This window comes from Caloenas nicobarica, chromosome 5, assembly GCF_036013445.1.
Source record: "Caloenas nicobarica isolate bCalNic1 chromosome 5, bCalNic1.hap1, whole genome shotgun sequence".
NCBI lineage: Eukaryota > Metazoa > Chordata > Aves > Columbiformes > Columbidae > Caloenas > Caloenas nicobarica.
This window is the reverse complement of record NC_088249.1, coordinates 31279927-31305395: the sequence shown is the minus strand read 5'-3', so window position 1 is coordinate 31305395 and position 25469 is coordinate 31279927. Positions and strand designations below refer to the sequence as shown.

At 51.8% G+C, this 25469-nt stretch overlaps 5 protein-coding genes across 5 annotated transcripts in view; 4 read left to right on the top strand and 1 right to left on the bottom strand.

Moving 5' to 3' along the window:
• Positions 1 to 25469, bottom strand: part of STXBP6 (syntaxin binding protein 6) — a 208256-nt gene that overhangs the window by 118279 nt on the left and 64508 nt on the right. The gene's annotated exons all lie outside the window — the stretch shown is intronic.
• Positions 1758 to 4469, top strand: LOC135989042 (inositol 1,4,5-trisphosphate receptor-interacting protein-like 1). The gene is made up of 4 exons (XM_065635552.1): positions 1758 to 1825; positions 2431 to 2587; positions 2883 to 3217; positions 3254 to 4469. The coding sequence occupies exons 1-4, from the start codon at positions 1758 to 1760 to the stop codon at positions 4467 to 4469; spliced, it is 1776 nt and encodes a 591-aa protein (XP_065491624.1).
• On the top strand, positions 7530 to 10241 carry LOC135989041 (inositol 1,4,5-trisphosphate receptor-interacting protein-like 1). Its single transcript, XM_065635550.1, has 4 exons — positions 7530 to 7597; positions 8203 to 8359; positions 8655 to 8989; positions 9026 to 10241. Exons 1-4 carry the CDS (start codon positions 7530 to 7532, stop codon positions 10239 to 10241), a joined length of 1776 nt encoding a protein of 591 aa, XP_065491622.1.
• On the top strand, positions 13302 to 16013 carry LOC135989040 (inositol 1,4,5-trisphosphate receptor-interacting protein-like 1). The gene is made up of 2 exons (XM_065635549.1): positions 13302 to 13369; positions 14309 to 16013. The coding sequence occupies exons 1-2, from the start codon at positions 13302 to 13304 to the stop codon at positions 16011 to 16013; spliced, it is 1773 nt and encodes a 590-aa protein (XP_065491621.1).
• LOC135989039 (inositol 1,4,5-trisphosphate receptor-interacting protein-like 1) lies at positions 19073 to 21784 on the top strand. The gene is made up of 2 exons (XM_065635548.1): positions 19073 to 19140; positions 20080 to 21784. The coding sequence occupies exons 1-2, from the start codon at positions 19073 to 19075 to the stop codon at positions 21782 to 21784; spliced, it is 1773 nt and encodes a 590-aa protein (XP_065491620.1).

Genomic DNA, 25469 nt, shown 5'->3' with positions numbered 1-25469 from the left:
ATAGCCTGCTTGGAGCTGTGCTCATTACGAGCACAGCCCACAAGCTTCTTAGCTTCTCTGGGCATCTCCTTTGTAAAGGACCCTGTCTATTGACCCTTCCTGCCCCCCAAATGGGGGGAGGTGAATGTGAACAGTCACCGTGCCCTGAGATGGGGGGACGTGACTGGCTGCACACTTTGGCACCAACCTAGCCGTGCAGATGAGGACAGGCACAGTGGGGCACAAAAGGTGCTGAAGAGCCATCAGCTGCCCCATTGAAAGCTCCGGATCTCATTGGGGGATGTGCAACTGCCACCATCACCCACCCCTTGTGTCATGAAGGCACCAAGAGCCCACCCATGACCAGCAGCACAGAGGGCAGCACAGCAAGGCAGCTGATCCCATCTCACGGGACGGGATCTCAAGGAGCAAAGCACCCATGGGTCACGTCACCAGATTTTAAGTTTTGTAAGGGTTTGTGGGAGCTTCTCTCTGCTTTCTAGAGGGACTGACTAAGTCTTGCCAAAGCTGAATGCCAGTGCAGGTGTTGCAGTGATACTGATACACTTTGCGAATACGTCGCTCAGGACACAGTCCCACGTTTTTTCTTTGTCTACAGCTATTATTAGAGCCATGGAATGGCTATTTCTAAGGAAAAGGTTTTAGACTGTTCTCTCCTTACCCCAAACATCTCTATTTCGGTTTTGGTTTCTTGTTTTGGTTTCTTTATTCTTTTTTTCACTTTTAGACAGGATACATGTTCTTGAAATTATGCCAAGATTTAGGCAACACGCATCTTATATCTTCTTGAAACACATCATCTCCCATGTTCTCAGCATAACATCCTTTGAAGTTCTTTCTGAATACAGAGTATTTAAAATTTATTCATTTGCACTTTCCCCCCCTCCCATTAGCTAAAGTGTTTATTAGGACTGATTAACCTCAAGCAGAAGCTTTGTTTCTCTGTGCAACTCTATTAAGACCACACTCACCTAGTTAACAAGAAAAAAATAAACCAAAGCACATACACACAACAAAAAACCACACCCACAGAAACCCCCAACACACACCTTGGGCTTAAATAATATTCTTGTATAATACCTGTCTCTCACAAAGAGACAATTTTACAGAGTCAAGAGTAATTTTTTTCTAGATTGGAAGCTAGGTATACTTCTGAATCTTCTCTGCACAAAGCACTAGTCATACCACAGCAATGAATCCATAGAACTCCACTCAAAAAGTTCAAGTTCAGAAGCAAACCCACAAATACTAAACCCAATAAACGAAACAAAAGGTTTGTAAAGACCACCCTGTCATCAATTTGAAAAGGAATCTCTGGGCACTTCCACAAAATATACTATAATCTGTTAGTAAAAAGAAAAGAGAAATACGAAATGGAGAAAAGATTAAATAACCGTCGTTGGACAAAGACTTTAATTAAACAGATCATTATAACAACAAGGATAAGTTCCAACTTACAATGCTATTACTAGTTTCCTAATTACACATATTTTATTATACGACAATACATGCGTCTATACCCCGTACTGTATAATTTGATTTAAACCTATTTTCCTTATTTGCAACATAACGAAGATACTCTTGTACGCATTCAGTAGTACTGTACGGTAGCTGTACTTCCATCTTGTGTAAGGTAAAGTAAACCTAAAAGCCATACAGAGTAACATGACAAGAATGACCAAAGATTGCGCAGGGAAATTTTTCAGTGCGAAAGTATCGTTTTTCAATCTAGACCAAAGAGCTAAACGTTGGCAAGGATGAAGGCAGGGGAGAAGTACATTCTGGGTCCTAACTTCAAGAAAAGCACGAAGATGACGAAGAGGGAGTAACGACTCTGTTTTCTTTACAATTTCTCACAGTAACTACAAGGCATCCAATTAAGTGAATCAAAAAAAGGGAACAGGCAACTCAAACCGTGTAACTACTGACACAAAACACTAGGAAACCTAGATGAGTTTAAACGTCGATTACACAAGCTGACAAAAAAAGGACTGTCAAAAAAATTAAGTATAAAGATCCAATATCAAGTTCAGTAAGTCTACGGATTTAGGAAGGAGCTAGAAAACATGCGAGTGGGTCTATTAAGATGTGTTTTCCCTTTCCTTGTCTTCCCTCTCCAAATACTCCATGATTAGCCAGTCTACAAGAAATTGCAGCGAGATGGATCCTTCTCAGTAACCAGTCACAAACAAACTCTTCCTTACAGGTGAGCACTGACTAAGCTATTCAATCAAAACCCACTACAGAATCAAATCCCAAACTGCGGAATCCTATGTGTCTTTGCAGGTTACCAAGTGCTCAGTTGACTTCAAGGGAAAACAAAAAAGTACTGTGAGAATTTAGCGCTAGAGTTACGTTATGGTTCGACTCGATCACCCCGACAGTCTCTTCCAACCAAAACGATTCTGTTCCACGATTCTAATTTCTCAGCTGCCTTCAGCAAAGTCCTCAGAGGACTCCAAAAGGCTGGCCAGCAGGCGCGGCCGTGACGCGCTCTGGCGCCTGTGACATCAGAGGGGACGAGTCCTCACGGGGCAGTTACCGGGGCGCCAGCAGCAGCGCTGCCCCAGTAAAGCCTGGGCCAGCGGTGAGTGTGCAGGCGGGGGGAGGCTGGGCTGGACAAGGGCTGGGGCTGAAACCTGGGCCCTTGGGGGTGGGTTCTCACCCTCCAGCCATGGCCCAGCCGCTCGCGGGAACGAACGCCTTGGGCAGGGCGCGGTGCCGCCGTCGGGGCTGGGCACAGGCCTTCCTTGCTGCCTCCCAGCTGCCTCGGCCCCTCTCCTACCCGCCCCCAGCTCCCTGCGGCCCCCGTCCCCGCTGCCCGTGCCGCCAGCTCCCTGCCGCCCGGCCCCGCTGAACCCCTTCTCTCGCTCCTCCTGCAGGCCATGGCTGCCATAAAATTACTCTTCTGGTTCGTGCATACCCTCACTCACAACGTGCGGGGGGTCGGCGACGAGCTGGATGAGGCCACGCGCGAGCGCATGCGGCAGCGTGCAGAGTTCCTGAGACAGGAGATGACTCGGCTGTGGCAGGAGGTGGAGGAGATGAGCCAGGAGCAGAGGACCAAGGAGCAGAGCATCCAGGAGCAGAGCGGCTTTGCCTGGGGAGCCCTGCTCCTCTCTGCCTTGCAGCAGTGGCAGTTCTGGGCCGTTGCTGGAGGCCTGGCCCTGCTCTTCGGACTCGGCTGCTGGCTCAGGAAAAGGAGCCGTGAGCCTGAGCCAGATAGGAGCAGCAGCAGCAGTGAAGACGAGAGCTCCAGCGGCGACAGCGAGCCGGTGGAGGAGGAGGAGGACGAGGAGGAGGAAGAAAGTGAAGAAGAAGATTTTGATGATGTGAGCGAGAAGAGCAGAAGAATTGCAAAGCGCATCCGGTGGCCAGTGCAGAACCTTGACTACAGACGCCAGGTGGTGGAGGATCTAGTGGGCAACCTCCTTTATGCCATCCACCTGTACTCGTCCAATCCGTTCTTCCCAGTGCTGCCATCTGCCATCAAGGTGGGCAGCACCTTTGAGGGCTGGAGTCCCCGTGAGGACGATGCTGTCTACCGCCTGCTCGTTCCCCTGAAGCCCCCCCGTGGGCACATCTTCCACCTGGAGCTGGGCACCGCAGGGGAGACGCCGGCGTCGCATTCCCGCGTCCGCGTGGAGTTGGTGTGCACCTGCAGCGGGGAGCAAGCAGTGGAGAACACGCTGTGCTTCCTCCACCACCCCCAGGAGGAGCTGAGGAGAATTCAGCACCCCAGCCTCCTAGACACCCTCTGCACCGGCCCCTACCTGGATGTGCAGAAAACTGCCCAGTGGTTCCAGGACTGCGTGTCCTCATTCTGGGGCTTTGTGCCTCGGGCACGGCGCTACAAGCTAAACGTGCTGCCCTCCGAGCGCTTCTGCAAGCTGCTGCTGCTGAGGAAAGCCTCCAGGAGAACCCTCTTCATCGAGATCGTGTTTGGGGTGCGGCAAGGCGACTCGGACGTCTTCCTGAGCAGCCAGCGTGCACGGCACATCTTCACCCAAAGCACCACGTGGGTAGACAGCTACGCTGTGGCAGAGATGAGGTTCTTCAGGAGTTTTGCCAGGCAGACCCCGCCTAACAGCTTCCACCTCAAATGCCTGCAGCTCTGTGCCTACGTCAGTCTGGACACAGCCTTTTCCACTTACACCTTGAAGACGGTTTTCATGCACCTCCTGAACACCAGACCCCCGTCAGCCTGGCGCAGGAGGCATTTCCTGCTGCGCCTACAGGATATCATGATGTACCTGCGTGCCTGCCTGATGGAGAGACGCCTCGATGACTTCTTCTTCGGCAATAAGGACATGCCTCAAGAGATCCTCTTGCCCCCAGCCTTCGAAACGGCTGAGCCACTCAACCTCTTCCAGCACCTGGCGCAGGATCCTGCCGCCCATGCCGAGGCACTGCATGAGTTCAGTGAGCTGCAAAATCGGCTCACAAGACTGCTCTACCACGGACAGTGAAAGACGTCTTCATGCACGGAGCTGTGTCTCTGGGGCTCACACGTGATGGCAGAGAACACCGCGTGCAGGAAAGAAAAAGAGGGGAGAACGTAGGACACAGAAAAGAAAGGGAAAATCCTGTGCAGCAGCCCTCTGCCCAGAGCAGCAGCCTTCTCCTCTTGGCGCTCTCCCCAGCGCCGTAGCCGGGGACGACTACACTGGCGACAAAGAGGACTTCTGCCCTGCTCTCTGGTCACACTGTCACAGCCAGCATGGCATGTGGGCCCAGAGACTCCTGCCGAAAGCTCTGGCCGGGCAGGGACCAGGAGAGAGGCAGCGCTGACGTGCCTCTGCGCGTTCACTGGGGTCCAGGTGGAGAATCGGGGCATCCCAGACACTCCCCAGGGAGCTGGTGTCGCAGAACTGAGCACGGAGAACACGCTGCTCTCTCAGCCGTGGAAATGGCTGCCACACCTGCCCTCCACAGCAAAAGCATCCTCTGGGACGTGGGACCTGACGCAGCTTAAGAGGCCATCGCAAGGAGGCTTGTGACAGAGACTCCGTTACCACTGGCACAGCGACTGTCCTCCCTCTTCGAGAGAGGCCATTCCACTCCTTCTGGGAGCTTTACTTTGTGCAAAGCTGCCAATAAACTCTGTGTTTCAAGGAATGCTGCGTTGTGAGTGCCCGGGCATTACTTCTCTGGGGAAGGCAGGCATAGGGTACTGACTGCTCAGCTGCCACGGAGTCAGGGAGCATTTTGTCGAAGAGCTGATGTGGTGGGCTCTGGTTTCAATGATTCTTTCACTAAGGCTCCCTCCAGTCCCAGCTCTTGCACTGGGGCCATCCGAGTAATTTCTCACCCTCGCACAGCTGGGCACAGTGCCTGTGTGCCACAGGCAGCCTAGAGTGGCTTCTGTGGGAGCCGTCCGCAAACCAAGATCTGGGAGCCCAACAGCATTGACCCTGGGCAATCCCAGGGATGGTCACAGGTTCAGATACCAGTTGAGCATATTATTATTATTATTATTATTGTATGACCACATGACAATAATGAGGATCCACAGCACGCACTCAATCACAAAAACCGGAACAAGAGGTCTCTTCCACTCAAGGATACTCAGCAGAAAAAAAATGGCTTGCCTGGGGTGGGCAAGGGCTCACTCAAAGATATATCTGGAAGAAGTCACTCACCGGAGAGAAGGTGAGGGCCCTGAGTCCCAGGAAGTCTCTGTAGAGAGCATCCCAGTCTAAGGGGAGAGCTCTGTTCACAGACCTGCCCCTCCAAGAAGACCATCCAAAAGGGGTCTTTGGCACGGGCCCCGTTTTATAGCCTGCTTGGAGCTGTGCTCATTACGAGCACAGCCCACAAGCTTCTTAGCTTCTCTGGGCATCTCCTTTGTAAAGGACCCTGTCTATTGACCCTTCCTGCCCCCCAAATGGGGGGAGGTGAATGTGAACAGTCACCGTGCCCTGAGATGGGGGGACGTGACTGGCTGCACACTTTGGCACCAACCTAGCCGTGCAGATGAGGACAGGCACAGTGGGGCACAAAAGGTGCTGAAGAGCCATCAGCTGCCCCATTGAAAGCTCCGGATCTCATTGGGGGATGTGCAACTGCCACCATCACCCACCCCTTGTGTCATGAAGGCACCAAGAGCCCACCCATGACCAGCAGCACAGAGGGCAGCACAGCAAGGCAGCTGATCCCATCTCACGGGACGGGATCTCAAGGAGCAAAGCACCCATGGGTCACGTCACCAGATTTTAAGTTTTGTAAGGGTTTGTGGGAGCTTCTCTCTGCTTTCTAGAGGGACTGACTAAGTCTTGCCAAAGCTGAATGCCAGTGCAGGTGTTGCAGTGATACTGATACACTTTGCGAATACGTTGCTCAGGACACAGTCCCACGTTTTTTCTTTGTCTACAGCTATTATTAGAGCCATGGAATGGCTATTTCTAAGGAAAAGGTTTTAGACTGTTCTCTCCTTACCCCAAACATCTCTATTTCGGTTTTGGTTTCTTGTTTTGGTTTGTTTATTCTTTTTTTCACTTTTAGACAGGATACATGTTCTTGAAATTATGCCAAGATTTAGGCAACACGCATCTTATATCTTCTTGAAACACATCATCTCCTATGTTCTCAGCATAACATCCTTTGAAGTTCTTTCTGAATACAGAGTATTTAAAATTTATTCATTTGCACTTTCCCCCCCTCCCATTAGCTAAAGTGTTTATTAGGACTGATTAACCTCAAGCAGAAGCTTTGTTTCTCTGTGCAACTCTATTAAGACCACACTCACCTAGTTAACAAAAAAAAAATAAACCAAAGCACATACACACAACAAAAAACCACACCCACAGAAACCCCCAACACACACCTTGGGCTTAAATAATATTCTTGTATAATACCTGTCTCTCACAAAGAGACAATTTTACAGAGTCAAGAGTAATTTTTTTCTAGATTGGAAGCTAGGTATACTTCTGAATCTTCTCTGCACAAAGCACTAGTCATACCACAGCAATGAATCCATAGAACTCCACTCAAAAAGTTCAAGTTCAGAAGCAAACCCACAAATACTAAACCCAATAAATGAAACAAAAGGTTTCTAAAGACCACCCTGTCATCAATTTGAAAAGGAATCTCTGGGCACTTCCACAAAATATACTATAATCTGTTAGTAAAAAGAAAAGAGAAATACGAAATTAAGATTAAATAACCGTCGTCGGACAAAGACTTTAATTAAACAGATCATTATAACAACAAGGATAAGTTCCAACTTACAATGCTATTACTAGTTTCCTAATTACACATATTTTATTATACGACAATACATGCGTCTATACCCCGTACTATATAATTTGATTTAAAGCTATTTTCCTTATTTGCAACATAACGAAGATACCCTTGCACGCGTTCAGTAGTACTGTACGGTAGCTGTACTTCCATCTTGTGTAAGGTAAAGTAAACCTAAAAGCCATACAGAGTAACATGACAAGAATGACCAAAGATTGCGCAGGGAAATTTTTCAGTGCGAAAGTATCGTTTTTCAATCTAGACCAAAGAGCTAAACGTTGGCAAGGATGAAGGCAGGGGAGAAGTACATTCTGGGTCCTAACTTCAAGAAAAGCACGAAGATGACGAAGAGGGAGTAACGACTCTGTTTTCTTTACAATTTCTCACAGTAACTACAAGGCATCCAATTAAGTGAATCAAAAAAAGGGAACAGGCAACTCAAACCGTGTAACTACTGACACAAAACACTAGGAAACCTAGATGAGTTTAAACGTCGATTACACAAGCTGACAAAAAAAGGACTGTCAAAAAAATTAAGTATAAAGATCCAATATCAAGTTCAGTAAGTCTACGGATTTAGGAAGGAGCTAGAAAACATGCGAGTGGGTCTATTAAGATGTGTTTTCCCTTGCCTTGTCTTCCCTCTCCAAATACTCCATGATTAGCCAGTCTACAAGAAATTGCAGCGAGATGGATCCTTCTCAGTAACCAGTCACAAACAAACTCTTCCTTACAGGTGAGCACTGACTAAGCTATTCAATCAAAACCCACTACAGAATCAAATCCCAAACTGCGGAATCCTATGTGTCTTTGCAGGTTACCAAGTGCTCAGTTGACTTCAAGGGAAAACAAAAAAGTACTGTGAGAATTTAGCGCTAGAGTTACGTTATGGTTCGACTCGATCACCCCGACAGTCTCTTCCAACCAAAACGATTCTGTTCCACGATTCTAATTTCTCAGCTGCCTTCAGCAAAGTCCTCAGAGGACTCCAAAAGGCTGGCCAGCAGGCGCGGCCGTGACGCGCTCTGGCGCCTGTGACATCAGAGGGGACGAGTCCTCACGGGGCAGTTACCGGGGCGCCAGCAGCAGCGCTGCCCCAGTAAAGCCTGGGCCAGCGGTGAGTGTGCAGGCGGGGGGAGGCTGGGCTGGACAAGGGCTGGGGCTGAAACCTGGGCCCTTGGGGGTGGGTTCTCACCCTCCAGCCATGGCCCAGCCGCTCGCGGGAACGAACGCCTTGGGCAGGGCGCGGTGCCGCCGTCGGGGCTGGGCACAGGCCTTCCTTGCTGCCTCCCAGCTGCCTCGGCCCCTCTCCTACCCGCCCCCAGCTCCCTGCGGCCCCCGTCCCCGCTGCCCGTGCCGCCAGCTCCCTGCCGCCCGGCCCCGCTGAACCCCTTCTCTCGCTCCTCCTGCAGGCCATGGCTGCCATAAAATTACTCTTCTGGTTCGTGCATACCCTCACTCACAACGTGCGGGGGGTCGGCGACGAGCTGGATGAGGCCACGCGCGAGCGCATGCGGCAGCGTGCAGAGTTCCTGAGACAGGAGATGACTCGGCTGTGGCAGGAGGTGGAGGAGATGAGCCAGGAGCAGAGGACCAAGGAGCAGAGCATCCAGGAGCAGAGCGGCTTTGCCTGGGGAGCCCTGCTCCTCTCTGCCTTGCAGCAGTGGCAGTTCTGGGCCGTTGCTGGAGGCCTGGCCCTGCTCTTCGGACTCGGCTGCTGGCTCAGGAAAAGGAGCCGTGAGCCTGAGCCAGATAGGAGCAGCAGCAGCAGTGAAGACGAGAGCTCCAGCGGCGACAGCGAGCCGGTGGAGGAGGAGGAGGACGAGGAGGAGGAAGAAAGTGAAGAAGAAGATTTTGATGATGTGAGCGAGAAGAGCAGAAGAATTGCAAAGCGCATCCGGTGGCCAGTGCAGAACCTTGACTACAGACGCCAGGTGGTGGAGGATCTAGTGGGCAACCTCCTTTATGCCATCCACCTGTACTCGTCCAATCCGTTCTTCCCAGTGCTGCCATCTGCCATCAAGGTGGGCAGCACCTTTGAGGGCTGGAGTCCCCGTGAGGACGATGCTGTCTACCGCCTGCTCGTTCCCCTGAAGCCCCCCCGTGGGCACATCTTCCACCTGGAGCTGGGCACCGCAGGGGAGACGCCGGCGTCGCATTCCCGCGTCCGCGTGGAGTTGGTGTGCACCTGCAGTGGGGAGCAAGCAGTGGAGAACACGCTGTGCTTCCTCCACCACCCCCAGGAGGAGCTGAGGAGAATTCAGCACCCCAGCCTCCTAGACACCCTCTGCACCGGCCCCTACCTGGATGTGCAGAAAACTGCCCAGTGGTTCCAGGACTGCGTGTCCTCATTCTGGGGCTTTGTGCCTCGGGCACGGCGCTACAAGCTAAACGTGCTGCCCTCCGAGCGCTTCTGCAAGCTGCTGCTGCTGAGGAAAGCCTCCAGGAGAACCCTCTTCATCGAGATCGTGTTTGGGGTGCGGCAAGGCGACTCGGACGTCTTCCTGAGCAGCCAGCGTGCACGGCACATCTTCACCCAAAGCACCACGTGGGTAGACAGCTACGCTGTGGCAGAGATGAGGTTCTTCAGGAGTTTTGCCAGGCAGACCCCGCCTAACAGCTTCCACCTCAAATGCCTGCAGCTCTGTGCCTACGTCAGTCTGGACACAGCCTTTTCCACTTACACCTTGAAGACGGTTTTCATGCACCTCCTGAACACCAGACCCCCGTCAGCCTGGCGCAGGAGGCATTTCCTGCTGCGCCTACAGGATATCATGATGTACCTGCGTGCCTGCCTGATGGAGAGACGCCTCGATGACTTCTTCTTCGGCAATAAGGACATGCCTCAAGAGATCCTCTTGCCCCCAGCCTTCGAAACGGCTGAGCCACTCAACCTCTTCCAGCACCTGGCGCAGGATCCTGCCGCCCATGCCGAGGCACTGCATGAGTTCAGTGAGCTGCAAAATCGGCTCACAAGACTGCTCTACCACGGACAGTGAAAGACGTCTTCATGCACGGAGCTGTGTCTCTGGGGCTCACACGTGATGGCAGAGAACACCGCGTGCAGGAAAGAAAAAGAGGGGAGAACGTAGGACACAGAAAAGAAAGGGAAAATCCTGTGCAGCAGCCCTCTGCCCAGAGCAGCAGCCTTCTCCTCTTGGCGCTCTCCCCAGCGCCGTAGCCGGGGACGACTACACTGGCGACAAAGAGGACTTCTGCCCTGCTCTCTGGTCACACTGTCACAGCCAGCATGGCATGTGGGCCCAGAGACTCCTGCCGAAAGCTCTGGCCGGGCAGGGACCAGGAGAGAGGCAGCGCTGACGTGCCTCTGCGCGTTCACTGGGGTCCAGGTGGAGAATCGGGGCATCCCAGACACTCCCCAGGGAGCTGGTGTCGCAGAACTGAGCACGGAGAACACGCTGCTCTCTCAGCCGTGGAAATGGCTGCCACACCTGCCCTCCACAGCAAAAGCATCCTCTGGGACGTGGGACCTGACGCAGCTTAAGAGGCCATCGCAAGGAGGCTTGTGACAGAGACTCCGTTACCACTGGCACAGCGACTGTCCTCCCTCTTCGAGAGAGGCCATTCCACTCCTTCTGGGAGCTTTACTTTGTGCAAAGCTGCCAATAAACTCTGTGTTTCAAGGAATGCTGCGTTGTGAGTGCCCGGGCATTACTTCTCTGGGGAAGGCAGGCATAGGGTACTGACTGCTCAGCTGCCACGGAGTCAGGGAGCATTTTGTCGAAGAGCTGATGTGGTGGGCTCTGGTTTCAATGATTCTTTCACTAAGGCTCCCTCCAGTCCCAGCTCTTGCACTGGGGCCATCCGAGTAATTTCTCACCCTCGCACAGCTGGGCACAGTGCCTGTGTGCCACAGGCAGCCTAGAGTGGCTTCTGTGGGAGCCGTCCGCAAACCAAGATCTGGGAGCCCAACAGCATTGACCCTGGGCAATCCCAGGGATGGTCACAGGTTCAGATACCAGTTGAGCATATTATTATTATTATTATTATTGTATGACCACATGACAATAATGAGGATCCACAGCACGCACTCAATCACAAAAACCGGAACAAGAGGTCTCTTCCACTCAAGGATACTCAGCAGAAAAAAAATGGCTTGCCTGGGGTGGGCAAGGGCTCACTCAAAGATATATCTGGAAGAAGTCACTCACCGGAGAGAAGGTGAGGGCCCTGAGTCCCAGGAAGTCTCTGTAGAGAGCATCCCAGTCTAAGGGGAGAGCTCTGTTCACAGACCTGCCCCTCCAAGAAGACCATCCAAAAGGGGTCTTTGGCACGGGCCCCGTTTTATAGCCTGCTTGGAGCTGTGCTCATTACGAGCACAGCCCACAAGCTTCTTAGCTTCTCTGGGCATCTCCTTTGTAAAGGACCCTGTCTATTGACCCTTCCTGCCCCCCAAATGGGGGGAGGTGAATGTGAACAGTCACCGTGCCCTGAGATGGGGGGACGTGACTGGCTGCACACTTTGGCACCAACCTAGCCGTGCAGATGAGGACAGGCACAGTGGGGCACAAAAGGTGCTGAAGAGCCATCAGCTGCCCCATTGAAAGCTCCGGATCTCATTGGGGGATGTGCAACTGCCACCATCACCCACCCCTTGTGTCATGAAGGCACCAAGAGCCCACCCATGACCAGCAGCACAGAGGGCAGCACAGCAAGGCAGCTGATCCCATCTCACGGGACGGGATCTCAAGGAGCAAAGCACCCATGGGTCACGTCACCAGATTTTAAGTTTTGTAAGGGTTTGTGGGAGCTTCTCTCTGCTTTCTAGAGGGACTGACTAAGTCTTGCCAAAGCTGAATGCCAGTGCAGGTGTTGCAGTGATACTGATACACTTTGCGAATACGTTGCTCAGGACACAGTCCCACGTTTTTTCTTTGTCTACAGCTATTATTAGAGCCATGGAATGGCTATTTCTAAGGAAAAGGTTTTAGACTGTTCTCTCCTTACCCCAAACATCTCTATTTCGGTTTTGGTTTCTTGTTTTGGTTTCTTTATTCTTTTTTTCACTTTTAGACAGGATACATGTTCTTGAAATTATGCCAAGATTTAGGCAACACGCATCTTATATCTTCTTGAAACACATCATCTCCTATGTTCTCAGCATAACATCCTTTGAAGTTCTTTCTGAATACAGAGTATTTAAAATTTATTCATTTGCACTTTCCCCCCCTCCCATTAGCTAAAGTGTTTATTAGGACTGATTAACCTCAAGCAGAAGCTTTGTTTCTCTGTGCAACTCTATTAAGACCACACTCACCTAGTTAACAAAAAAAAAATAAACCAAAGCACATACACACAACAAAAAACCACACCCACAGAAACCCCCAACACACACCTTGGGCTTAAATAATATTCTTGTATAATACCTGTCTCTCACAAAGAGACAATTTTACAGAGTCAAGAGTAATTTTTTTCTAGATTGGAAGCTAGGTATACTTCTGAATCTTCTCTGCACAAAGCACTAGTCATACCACAGCAATGAATCCATAGAACTCCACTCAAAAAGTTCAAGTTCAGAAGCAAACCCACAAATACTAAACCCAATAAATGAAACAAAAGGTTTCTAAAGACCACCCTGTCATCAATTTGAAAAGGAATCTCTGGGCACTTCCACAAAATATACTATAATCTGTTAGTAAAAAGAAAAGAGAAATACGAAATTAAGATTAAATAACCGTCGTCGGACAAAGACTTTAATTAAACAGATCATTATAACAACAAGGATAAGTTCCAACTTACAATGCTATTACTAGTTTCCTAATTACACATATTTTATTATACGACAATACATGCGTCTATGCCCCGTACTATATAATTTGATTTAAAGCTATTTTCCTTATTTGCAACATAACGAAGATACCCTTGCACGCGTTCAGTAGTACTGTACGGTAGCTGTACTTCCATCTTGTGTAAGGTAAAGTAAACCTAAAAGCCATACAGAGTAATATGACAAGAATGACCAAAGATTGCGCAGGGAAATTTTTCAGTGCGAAAGTATCGTTTTTCAATCTAGACCAAAGAGCTAAACGTTGGCAAGGATGAAGGCAGGGGAGAAGTACATTCTGGGTCCTAACTTCAAGAAAAGCACGAAGATGACGAAGAGGGAGTAACGACTCTGTTTTCTTTACAATTTCTCACAGTAACTACAAGGCATCCAATTAAGTGAATCAAAAAAAGGGAACAGGCAACTCAAACCGTGTAACTACTGACACAAAACACTAGGAAACCTAGATGAGTTTAAACGTCGATTACACAAGCTGACAAAAAAAGGACTGTCAAAAAAATTAAGTATAAAGATCCAATATCAAGTTCAGTAAGTCTACGGATTTAGGAAGGAGCTAGAAAACATGCGAGTGGGTCTATTAAGATGTGTTTTCCCTTTCCTTGTCTTCCCTCTCCAAATACTCCATGATTAGCCAGTCTACAAGAAATTGCAGCGAGATGGATCCTTCTCAGTAACCAGTCACAAACAAACTCTTCCTTACAGGTGAGCACTGACTAAGCTATTCAATCAAAACCCACTACAGAATCAAATCCCAAACTGCGGAATCCTATGTGTCTTTGCAGGTTACCAAGTGCTCAGTTGACTTCAAGGGAAAACAAAAAAGTACTGTGAGAATTTAGCGCTAGAGTTACGTTATGGTTCGACTCGATCACCCCGACAGTCTCTTCCAACCAAGACGATTCTGTTCCACGATTCTAATTTCTCAGCTGCCTTCAGCAAAGTCCTCAGAGGACTCCAAAAGGCTGGCCAGCAGGCGCGGCCGTGACGCGCTCTGGCGCCTGTGACATCAGAGGGGACGAGTCCTCACGGGGCAGTTACCGGGGCGCCAGCAGCAGCGCTGCCCCAGTAAAGCCTGGGCCAGCGGTGAGTGTGCAGGCGGGGGGAGGCTGGGCTGGACAAGGGCTGGGGCTGAAACCTGGGCCCTTGGGGGTGGGTTCTCACCCTCCAGCCATGGCCCAGCCGCTCGCGGGAACGAACGCCTTGGGCAGGGCGCGGTGCCGCCGTCGGGGCTGGGCACAGGCCTTCCTTGCTGCCTCCCAGCTGCCTCGGCCCCTCTCCTACCCGCCCCCAGCTCCCTGCGGCCCCCGTCCCCGCTGCCCGTGCCGCCAGCTCCCTGCCGCCCGGCCCCGCTGAACCCCTTCTCTCGCTCCTCCTGCAGGCCATGGCTGCCATAAAATTACTCTTCTGGTTCGTGCATACCCTCACTCACAACGTGCGGGGGGTCAGCGACGAGCTGGATGAGGCCACGCGCGAGCGCATGCGGCAGCGTGCAGAGTTCCTGAGACAGGAGATGACTCGGCTATGGCAGGAGGTGGAGGAGATGAGCCAGGAGCAGAGGACCAAGGAGCAGAGCATCCAGGAGCAGAGCGGCTTTGCCTGGGGAGCCCTGCTCCTCTCTGCCTTGCAGCAGTGGCAGTTCTGGGCCGTTGCTGGAGGCCTGGCCCTGCTCTTCGGACTCGGCTGCTGGCTCAGGAAAAGGAGCCGTGAGCCTGAGCCAGATAGGAGCAGCAGCAGCAGTGAAGACGAGAGCTCCAGCGGCGACAGCGAGCCGGTGGAGGAGGAGGACGAGGAGGAGGAGGAAGAAAGTGAAGAAGAAGATTTTGATGATGTGAGCGAGAAGAGCAGAAGAATTGCAAAGCGCATCCGGTGGCCAGTGCAGAACCTTGACTACAGACGCCAGGTGGTGGAGGATCTAGTGGGCAACCTCCTTTATGCCATCCACCTGTACTCGTCCAATCCGTTCTTCCCAGTGCTGCCATCTGCCATCAAGGTGGGCAGCACCTTTGAGGGCTGGAGTCCCCGTGAGGACGATGCTGTCTACCGCCTGCTCGTTCCCCTGAAGCCCCCCCGTGGGCACATCTTCCACCTGGAGCTGGGCACCGCAGGGGAGACGCCGGCGTCGCATTCCCGCGTCCGCGTGGAGTTGGTGTGCACCTGCAGCGGGGAGCAAGCAGTGGAGAACACGCTGTGCTTCCTCCACCACCCCCAGGAGGAGCTGAGGAGAATTCAGCACCCCAGCCTCCTAGACACCCTCTGCACCGGCCCCTACCTGGATGTGCAGAAAACTGCCCAGTGGTTCCAGGACTGCGTGTCCTCATTCTGGGGCTTTGTGCCTCGGGCACGGCGCTACAAGCTAAACGTGCTGCCCTCCGAGCGCTTCTGCAAGCTGCTGCTGCTGAGGAAAGCCTCCAGGAGAACCCTCTTCATCGAGATCGTGTTTGGGGTGCGGCAAGGCGACTCGGACGTCTTCCTGAGCAGCCAGCGTGCACGGCACATCTTCACCCAAAGCACCACGTGGGTAGACAGCTACGCTGTGGCAGAGATGAGGTTCTTCAGGAGTTTTGCCAGGCAGACCCCGCCTAACAGCTTCCACCTCAAATGCCTGCAGCTCTGTGCCTACGTCAGTCTGGACACAGCCTTTTCCACTTACACCTTGAAGACGGTTTTCATGCACCTCCTGAACACCAGACCCCCGTCAGCCTGGCGCAGGAGGCATTTCCTGCTGCGCCTACAGGATATCATGATGTACCTGCGTGCCTGCCTGATGGAGAGACGCCTCGATGACTTCTTCTTCGGCAATAAGGACATGCCTCAAGAGATCCTCTTGCCCCCAGCCTTCGAAACGGCTGAGCCACTCAACCTCTTCCAGCACCTGGCGCAGGATCCTGCCGCCCATGCCGAGGCACTGCATGAGTTCAGTGAGCTGCAAAATCGGCTCACAAGACTGCTCTACCACGGACAGTGAAAGACGTCTTCATGCACGGAGCTGTGTCTCTGGGGCTCACACGTGATGGCAGAGAACACCGCGTGCAGGAAAGAAAAAGAGGGGAGAACGTAGGACACAGAAAAGAAAGGGAAAATCCTGTGCAGCAGCCATCTGCCCAGAGCAGCAGCCTTCTCCTCTTGGCGCTCTCCCCAGCGCCGTAGCCGGGGACGACTACACTGGCGACAAAGAGGACTTCTGCCCTGCTCTCTGGTCACACTGTCACAGCCAGCATGGCATGTGGGCCCAGAGACTCCTGCCGAAAGCTCTGGCGGGCAGGGACCAGGAGAGAGGCAGCGCTGACGTGCCTCTGCGCGTTCACTGGGGTCCAGGTGGAGAATCGGGGCATCCCAGACACTCCCCAGGGAGCTGGTGTCGCAGAACTGAGCACGGAGAACACGCTGCTCTCTCAGCCGTGGAAATGGCTGCCACACCTGCCCTCCACAGCAAAAGCATCCTCTGGGACGTGGGACCTGACGCAGCTTAAGAGGCCATCGCAAGGAGGCTTGTGACAGAGACTCCGTTACCACTGGCACAGCGACTGTCCTCCCTCTCCGAGAGAGGCCATTCCACTCCTTCTGGGAGCTTTACTTTGTGCAAAGCTGCCAATAAACTCTGTGTTTCAAGGAATGCTGCGTTGTGAGTGCCCGGGCATTACTTCTCTGGGGAAGGCAGGCATAGGGTACTGACTGCTCAGCTGCCACGGAGTCAGGGAGCATTTTGTCGAAGAGCTGATGTGGTGGGCTCTGGTTTCAATGATTCTTTCACTAAGGCTCCCTCCAGTCCCAGCTCTTGCACTGGGGCCATCCGAGTAATTTCTCACCCTCGCACAGCTGGGCACAGTGCCTGTGTGCCACAGGCAGCCTAGAGTGGCTTCTGTGGGAGCCGTCTGCAAACCAAGATCTGGGAGCCCAACAGCATTGACCCTGGGCAATCCCAGGGATGGTCACAGGTTCAGATACCAGTTGAGCACATTATTATTATTATTATTATTTTATGACCACATGACAATAATGAGGATCCACAGCACGCACTCAATCACAAAAACCAGAACAAGAGGTCTCTTCCACTCAAGGATACTCAGCAGAAAAAAAATGGCTTGCCTGGGGTGGGCAAGGGCTCACTCAAAGATATATCTGGAAGAAGTCACTCACCGGAGAGAAGGTGAGGGCCCTGAGTCCCAGGAAGTCTCTGTAGAGAGCATCCCAGTCTAAGGGGAGAGCTCTGTTCACAGACCTGCCCCTCCAAGAAGACCATCCAAAAGGGGTCTTTGGCACGGGCCCCGTTTTATAGCCTGCTTGGAGCTGTGCTCATTACGAGCACAGCCCACAAGCTTCTTAGCTTCTCTGGGCATCTCCTTTGTAAAGGACCCTGTCTATTGACCCTTCCTGCCCCCCAAATGGGGGGAGGTGAATGTGAACAGTCACCGTGCCCTGAGATGGGGGGACGTGACTGGCTGCACACTTTGGCACCAACCTAGCCGTGCAGATGAGGACAGGCACAGTGGGGCACAAAAGGTGCTGAAGAGCCATCAGCTGCCCCATTGAAAGCTCCGGATCTCATTGGGGGATGTGCAACTGCCACCATCACCCACCCCTTGTGTCATGAAGGCACCAAGAGCCCACCCATGACCAGCAGCACAGAGGGCAGCACAGCAAGGCAGCTGATCCCATCTCACGGGACGGGATCTCAAGGAGCAAAGCACCCATGGGTCACGTCACCAGATTTTAAGTTTTGTAAGGGTTTGTGGGAGCTTCTCTCTGCTTTCTAGAGGGACTGACTAAGTCTTGCCAAAGCTGAATGCCAGTGCAGGTGTTGCAGTGATACTGATACACTTTGCGAATACGTTGCTCAGGACACAGTCCCACGTTTTTTCTTTGTCTACAGCTATTATTAGAGCCATGGAATGGCTATTTCTAAGGAAAAGGTTTTAGACTGTTCTCTCCTTACCCCAAACATCTCTATTTCGGTTTTGGTTTCTTGTTTTGGTTTCTTTATTCTTTTTTTCACTTTTAGACAGGATACATGTTCTTGAAATTATGCCAAGATTTAGGCAACACGCATCTTATATCTTCTTGAAACACATCATCTCCTATGTTCTCAGCATAACATCCTTTGAAGTTCTTTCTGAATACAGAGTATTTAAAATTTATTCATTTGCACTTTCCCCCCCTCCCATTAGCTAAAGTGTTTATTAGGACTGATTAACCTCAAGCAGAAGCTTTGTTTCTCTGTGCAACTCTATTAAGACCACACTCACCTAGTTAACAAAAAAAAAATAAACCAAAGCACATACACACAACAAAAAACCACACCCACAGAAACCCCCAACACACACCTTGGGCTTAAATAATATTCTTGTATAATACCTGTCTCTCACAAAGAGACAATTTTACAGAGTCAAGAGTAATTTTTTTCTAGATTGGAAGCTAGGTATACTTCTGAATCTTCTCTGCACAAAGCACTAGTCATACCACAGCAATGAATCCATAGAACTCCACTCAAAAAGTTCAAGTTCAGAAGCAAACCCACAAATACTAAACCCAATAAATGAAACAAAAGGTTTCTAAAGACCACCCTGTCATCAATTTGAAAAGGAATCTCTGGGCACTTCCACAAAATATACTATAATCTGTTAGTAAAAAGAAAAGAGAAATACGAAATTAAGATTAAATAACCGTCGTCGGACAAAGACTTTAATTAAACAGATCATTATAACAACAAGGATAAGTTCCAACTTACAATGCTATTACTAGTTTCCTAATTACACATATTTTATTATACGACAATACATGCGTCTATGCCCCGTACTATATAATTTGATTTAAAGCTATTTTCCTTATTTGCAACATAACGAAGATACCCTTGCACGCGTTCAGTAGTACTGTACGGTAGCTGTACTTCCATCTTGTGTAAGGTAAAGTAAACCTAAAAGCCATACAGAGTAATATGACAAGAATGACCAAAGATTGCGCAGGGAAATTTTTCAGTGCGAAAGTATCGTTTTTCAATCTAGACCAAAGAGCTAAACGTTGGCAAGGATGAAGGCAGGGGAGAAGTACATTCTGGGTCCTAACTTCAAGAAAAGCACGAAGATGACGAAGAGGGAGTAACGACTCTGTTTTCTTTACAATTTCTCACAGTAACTACAAGGCATCCAATTAAGTGAATCAAAAAAAGGGAACAGGCAACTCAAACCGTGTAACTACTGACACAAAACACTAGGAAACCTAGATGAGTTTAAACGTCGATTACACAAGCTGACAAAAAAAGGACTGTCAAAAAAATTAAGTATAAAGATCCAATATCAAGTTCAGTAAGTCTACGGATTTAGGAAGGAGCTAGAAAACATGCGAGTGGGTCTATTAAGATGTGTTTTCCCTTTCCTTGTCTTCCCTCTCCAAATACTCCATGATTAGCCAGTCTACAAGAAATTGCAGCGAGATGGATCCTTCTCAGTAACCAGTCACAAACAAACTCTTCCTTACAGGTGAGCACTGACTAAGCTATTCAATCAAAACCCACTACAGAATCAAATCCCAAACTGCGGAATCCTATGTGTCTTTGCAGGTTACCAAGTGCTCAGTTGACTTCAAGGGAAAACAAAAAAGTACTGTGAGAATTTAGCGCTAGAGTTACGTTATGGTTCGACTCGATCACCCCGACAGTCTCTTCCAACCAAGACGATTCTGTTCCACGATTCTAATTTCTCAGCTGCCTTCAGCAAAGTCCTCAGAGGACTCCAAAAGGCTGGCCAGCAGGCGCGGCCGTGACGCGCTCTGGCGCCTGTGACATCAGAGGGGACGAGTCCTCACGGGGCAGTTACCGGGGCGCCAGCAGCAGCGCTGCCCCAGTAAAGCCTGGGCCAGCGGTGAGTGTGCAGGCGGGGGGAGGCTGGGCTGGACAAGGGCTGGGGCTGAAACCTGGGCCCTTGGGGGTGGGTTCTCACCCTCCAGCCATGGCCCAGCCGCTCGCGGGAACGAACGCCTTGGGCAGGGCGCGGTGCCGCCGTCGGGGCTGGGCACAGGCCTTCCTTGCTGCCTCCCAGCTGCCTCGGCCCCTCTCCTACCCGCCCCCAGCTCCCTGCGGCCCCCGTCCCCGCTGCCCGTGCCGCCAGCTCCCTGCCGCCCGGCCCCGCTGAACCCCTTCTCTCGCTCCTCCTGCAGGCCATGGCTGCCATAAAATTACTCTTCTGGTTCGTGCATACCCTCACTCACAACGTGCGGGGGGTCAGCGACGAGCTGGATGAGGCCACGCGCGAGCGCATGCGGCAGCGTGCAGAGTTCCTGAGACAGGAGATGACTCGGCTATGGCAGGAGGTGGAGGAGATGAGCCAGGAGCAGAGGACCAAGGAGCAGAGCATCCAGGAGCAGAGCGGCTTTGCCTGGGGAGCCCTGCTCCTCTCTGCCTTGCAGCAGTGGCAGTTCTGGGCCGTTGCTGGAGGCCTGGCCCTGCTCTTCGGACTCGGCTGCTGGCTCAGGAAAAGGAGCCGTGAGCCTGAGCCAGATAGGAGCAGCAGCAGCAGTGAAGACGAGAGCTCCAGCGGCGACAGCGAGCCGGTGGAGGAGGAGGACGAGGAGGAGGAGGAAGAAAGTGAAGAAGAAGATTTTGATGATGTGAGCGAGAAGAGCAGAAGAATTGCAAAGCGCATCCGGTGGCCAGTGCAGAACCTTGACTACAGACGCCAGGTGGTGGAGGATCTAGTGGGCAACCTCCTTTATGCCATCCACCTGTACTCGTCCAATCCGTTCTTCCCAGTGCTGCCATCTGCCATCAAGGTGGGCAGCACCTTTGAGGGCTGGAGTCCCCGTGAGGACGATGCTGTCTACCGCCTGCTCGTTCCCCTGAAGCCCCCCCGTGGGCACATCTTCCACCTGGAGCTGGGCACCGCAGGGGAGACGCCGGCGTCGCATTCCCGCGTCCGCGTGGAGTTGGTGTGCACCTGCAGCGGGGAGCAAGCAGTGGAGAACACGCTGTGCTTCCTCCACCACCCCCAGGAGGAGCTGAGGAGAATTCAGCACCCCAGCCTCCTAGACACCCTCTGCACCGGCCCCTACCTGGATGTGCAGAAAACTGCCCAGTGGTTCCAGGACTGCGTGTCCTCATTCTGGGGCTTTGTGCCTCGGGCACGGCGCTACAAGCTAAACGTGCTGCCCTCCGAGCGCTTCTGCAAGCTGCTGCTGCTGAGGAAAGCCTCCAGGAGAACCCTCTTCATCGAGATCGTGTTTGGGGTGCGGCAAGGCGACTCGGACGTCTTCCTGAGCAGCCAGCGTGCACGGCACATCTTCACCCAAAGCACCACGTGGGTAGACAGCTACGCTGTGGCAGAGATGAGGTTCTTCAGGAGTTTTGCCAGGCAGACCCCGCCTAACAGCTTCCACCTCAAATGCCTGCAGCTCTGTGCCTACGTCAGTCTGGACACAGCCTTTTCCACTTACACCTTGAAGACGGTTTTCATGCACCTCCTGAACACCAGACCCCCGTCAGCCTGGCGCAGGAGGCATTTCCTGCTGCGCCTACAGGATATCATGATGTACCTGCGTGCCTGCCTGATGGAGAGACGCCTCGATGACTTCTTCTTCGGCAATAAGGACATGCCTCAAGAGATCCTCTTGCCCCCAGCCTTCGAAACGGCTGAGCCACTCAACCTCTTCCAGCACCTGGCGCAGGATCCTGCCGCCCATGCCGAGGCACTGCATGAGTTCAGTGAGCTGCAAAATCGGCTCACAAGACTGCTCTACCACGGACAGTGAAAGACGTCTTCATGCACGGAGCTGTGTCTCTGGGGCTCACACGTGATGGCAGAGAACACCGCGTGCAGGAAAGAAAAAGAGGGGAGAACGTAGGACACAGAAAAGAAAGGGAAAATCCTGTGCAGCAGCCCTCTGCCCAGAGCAGCAGCCTTCTCCTCTTGGCGCTCTCCCCAGCGCCGTAGCCGGGGACGACTACACTGGCGACAAAGAGGACTTCTGCCCTGCTCTCTGGTCACACTGTCACAGCCAGCATGGCGTGTGGGCCCAGAGACTCCTGCCGAAAGCTCTGGCCGGGCAGGGACCAGGAGAGAGGCAGCGCTGACGTGCCTCTGCGCGTTCACTGGGGTCCAGGTGGAGAATCGGGGCATCCCAGACACTCCCCAGGGAGCTGGTGTCGCAGAACTGAGCACGGAGAACACGCTGCTCTCTCAGCCGTGGAAACGGCTGCCACACCTGCCCTCCACAGCAAAAGCATCCTCTGGGACATGGGACCTGACGCAGCTTAAGAGGCCATCGCAAGGAGGCTTGTGACAGAGACTCCGTTACCACTGGCACAGCGACTGTCCTCCCTCTTCGAGAGAGGCCATTCCACTCCTTCTGGGAGCTTTACTTTGTGCAAAGCTGCCAATAAACTCTGTGTTTCAAGGCATGCTGTGTTGTGAGTGCCCGGGCATTACTTCTCTGGGGAAGGCAGGCATAGGGTACTGACTGCTCAGCTGCCACGGAGTCAGGGAGCATTTTGTCGAAGAGCTGATGTGGTGGGCTCTGGTTTCAATGATTCTTTCACTAAGGCTCCCTCCAGTCCCAGCTCTTGCACTGGGGCCATCCGAGTAATTTCTCACCCCCGCACAGCTGGGCACAGTGCCTGTGTGCCACAGGCAGCCTAGAGTGGCTTCTGTGGGAGCCGTCTGCAAACCAAGATCTGGGAGCTCGACAGCATTGACCCTGGGCAATCCCAGGGATGGTTGGTACCACGCTGTCTGAGTAGGGAGCCCTTTGCACAGGGGACAAGTGCCACAACTGCAGGGTGGTGTTCTGGCTCCTGTACGAGCACAAGACTCATCCACCATAGTCGCTCGTGACCTGCAAGTTCACGTTCCCACCACCTTGGCAAGGGAGACTTAACACGTGCAGCAAGGTTAAAGAAAGCTTTTGGGATGTCTTCAATTCAAGGCACGCACTTGTGCATTCCATGTGACGTTGATGAGAAGCAGTGGCCCGATGGCAGCTGTGTAGCAGAAGAGGTACACTCACACATCCATTGAGGACACCTCCAGTAGAGATCCAACAGTGGTATATGGACAAACATATGCAGGACCTTCAATAGTTTAATAACAGAGCGTGTCGTGACAGCTGGTGCAGCAGTCTGCACAGAAGGGTGCGCAGGGTGGGCAGAGGAGCTCTGCCAACTTGACCAGGGACCACTGGTAGCCACCCGGCAGAAAGCCATGGCCTCTGTAAAGGTTGGGTGGCCCAGGTCCCAACCCGTAGCTGCTCATTTTTTGACTCCTTTCAGCTCCCCTCATGATAATACAAGAGGGTTAAGGTTCCCTTTCTCCTAAATATGGGGGCAGCAAGGAGCAGGTGCCAGCACTGCCTTTGTGTTCTCAGTTCTCCCCTCAGGCAATTCCACCAGCTTCCCCATACGCTCAGGGTACAGCCCATGCAGCAGCGCCCCGGGTACCCCAAGGCTGGGCTCAGGACTGGCTTGTTGGCCCTCTCCACTCCTGTCTGTGCGGCCGCCTGGGCCTGCCCACGCCATTTCACATGCCTGGGTGACTATATTGTGCAGGATTTCAGCCCAGGTCGATACACTTGAAGGCGGATTTCAGGGGCTTTGTCTGTTATGTTCTATGGCCCCCTCAAGCCTCTCCCTGAGGGACCGGACAAGTATCTTTAAAGCACCCGGCAGCCCTCTAGCAAGCTGACGAAGGTGTGTGGGATTTACCGGCACAGCCACGGGGATTCCTTGCTGCCCTTTCTCATGCATCGCCTGTATGCAAGCGGCCTTGTGTGCGCCCTCAGCCAACTCCAACCACCAGCTATAACCTCATGGTGACAGGCACGCCACCTTCCTTGGGAGCCACATCACCAGCCCAGTAAGCCACCCGAGATGCTGTGGACTGACCACCATCTGGACCACCACTTAAAAAAATGCTGGCCCCCTAAAATCTCCCAGGTTTGTCCTTACTCAATAATACCTGGTCGCCCACACCCCTGCGTAATTGAAACACACCAAATATATTCAGTTTCAGTTTTGTCCGGCTTGCGTAAGAACTCACTGAGCGAGTCACTGAGCTCGGGCCCCATCCACGGGCTGGTACGAATGGCAGTTCACGGGATTCCAGCTTGTGGGCCTGTACATTTCTCAGTTTTAATGAGAGGTCTTGTATCTTTTGCCTCCACCTCCTCCATCTCCATCAACACTGTTTTCATCAGAATCTCCCCAGATATCCCCAGTTTTCAAGGTCCGCGCTCACAAATAATTTCCTACTTTGGGCGACAATAGCTGGGGTTTTCGCTTGAATTAAGAGCGGCTCAATCCAATGAACGCGTCCGCTCTTCCTCTCGCCATAACTCCAGTTTCAAACTATCTCTTTCCAGTTTTTCCAAGTCACTCCTTTCCAACTGGCTATTGAATTTGCGCTGGTCCCATGCTTGCTTTGAGCAAGCGTACACAACGCTGCACACGGCACCGCACACGGCCCCGCACGTGGCTACGGCCACTCCAGGCCCGAACCACCTCCAACCGACTTTATTCTATAACAAAAAATACTGTGAGAATTTCTCAGCTTCCTTCTGTGAAGTCCTCAAAGGACTCAAAACGGCTAAAGGAGGATGCTGAGCAATTAAAGCAATACTGTAATGAGTCTTGAAGAATACTGGTATAAGGAAGGGAAAGTCTCATTTCAAATCAACGGCTATTTACTTCACTGGGTCAGCTCTACTAAGTTTTGTAAGTGGGGCTTGGTAATTCAGAATTGCAGCCTCTATATCACTGTTTCTCAACGCCTAAGTGAAGTTACCTTTGTATTACAAGCCACTGCTCTCTGTCAAGTTCAGTAACACAGTAACACTTCCCTTTCCTATCAGAGCCGTGTGACAACAGCATGTCAGCCTTCTTTAGTCAAGATAAAAGGAGAACGGGACAAGAAGCATTAGTACCATCTATTTTCCCTTAGCAGTTTTTTGCGCCATTTCACTGCCAGCCATCTCCAGCCACAAGAGGTAACAGTACCAGAACTCCACATCTCTGGCTGCTTTTTCAGGAGGAAAACATTTCCAAGCACTGTCTTACACATAGGGCCTAAGACTAATATTTGTTTGTTTGTATTTAATTGAGGGAGATTTCAACCATGCAGAGTCAAACTGTGTCCTGTTTCAGTAATAAATAATTGCTTTGATCTGCTCAGCCTGTAAAAACTCAGTACGTTGTATTAAGATCCGTTTTATTACTGTGGTTTACAATTTGCAGTTGGGTCTCTAACGGTATGAATCAGGTTTTGTACAAAAAAAACCACCCAAAACCAAAAAACAACCCAAAACTCTAACCAACGAATCACTTAAGCTTTTTTTTTTCCCTTCAGGTATGCACACATTTTGAGGAGACACAGGGGATGGAAGGGAAGCCATATGAGGAGCAGCTAAAGTCACTTGGTTTGTTCAGCTTGGAGAAGAGGAGACT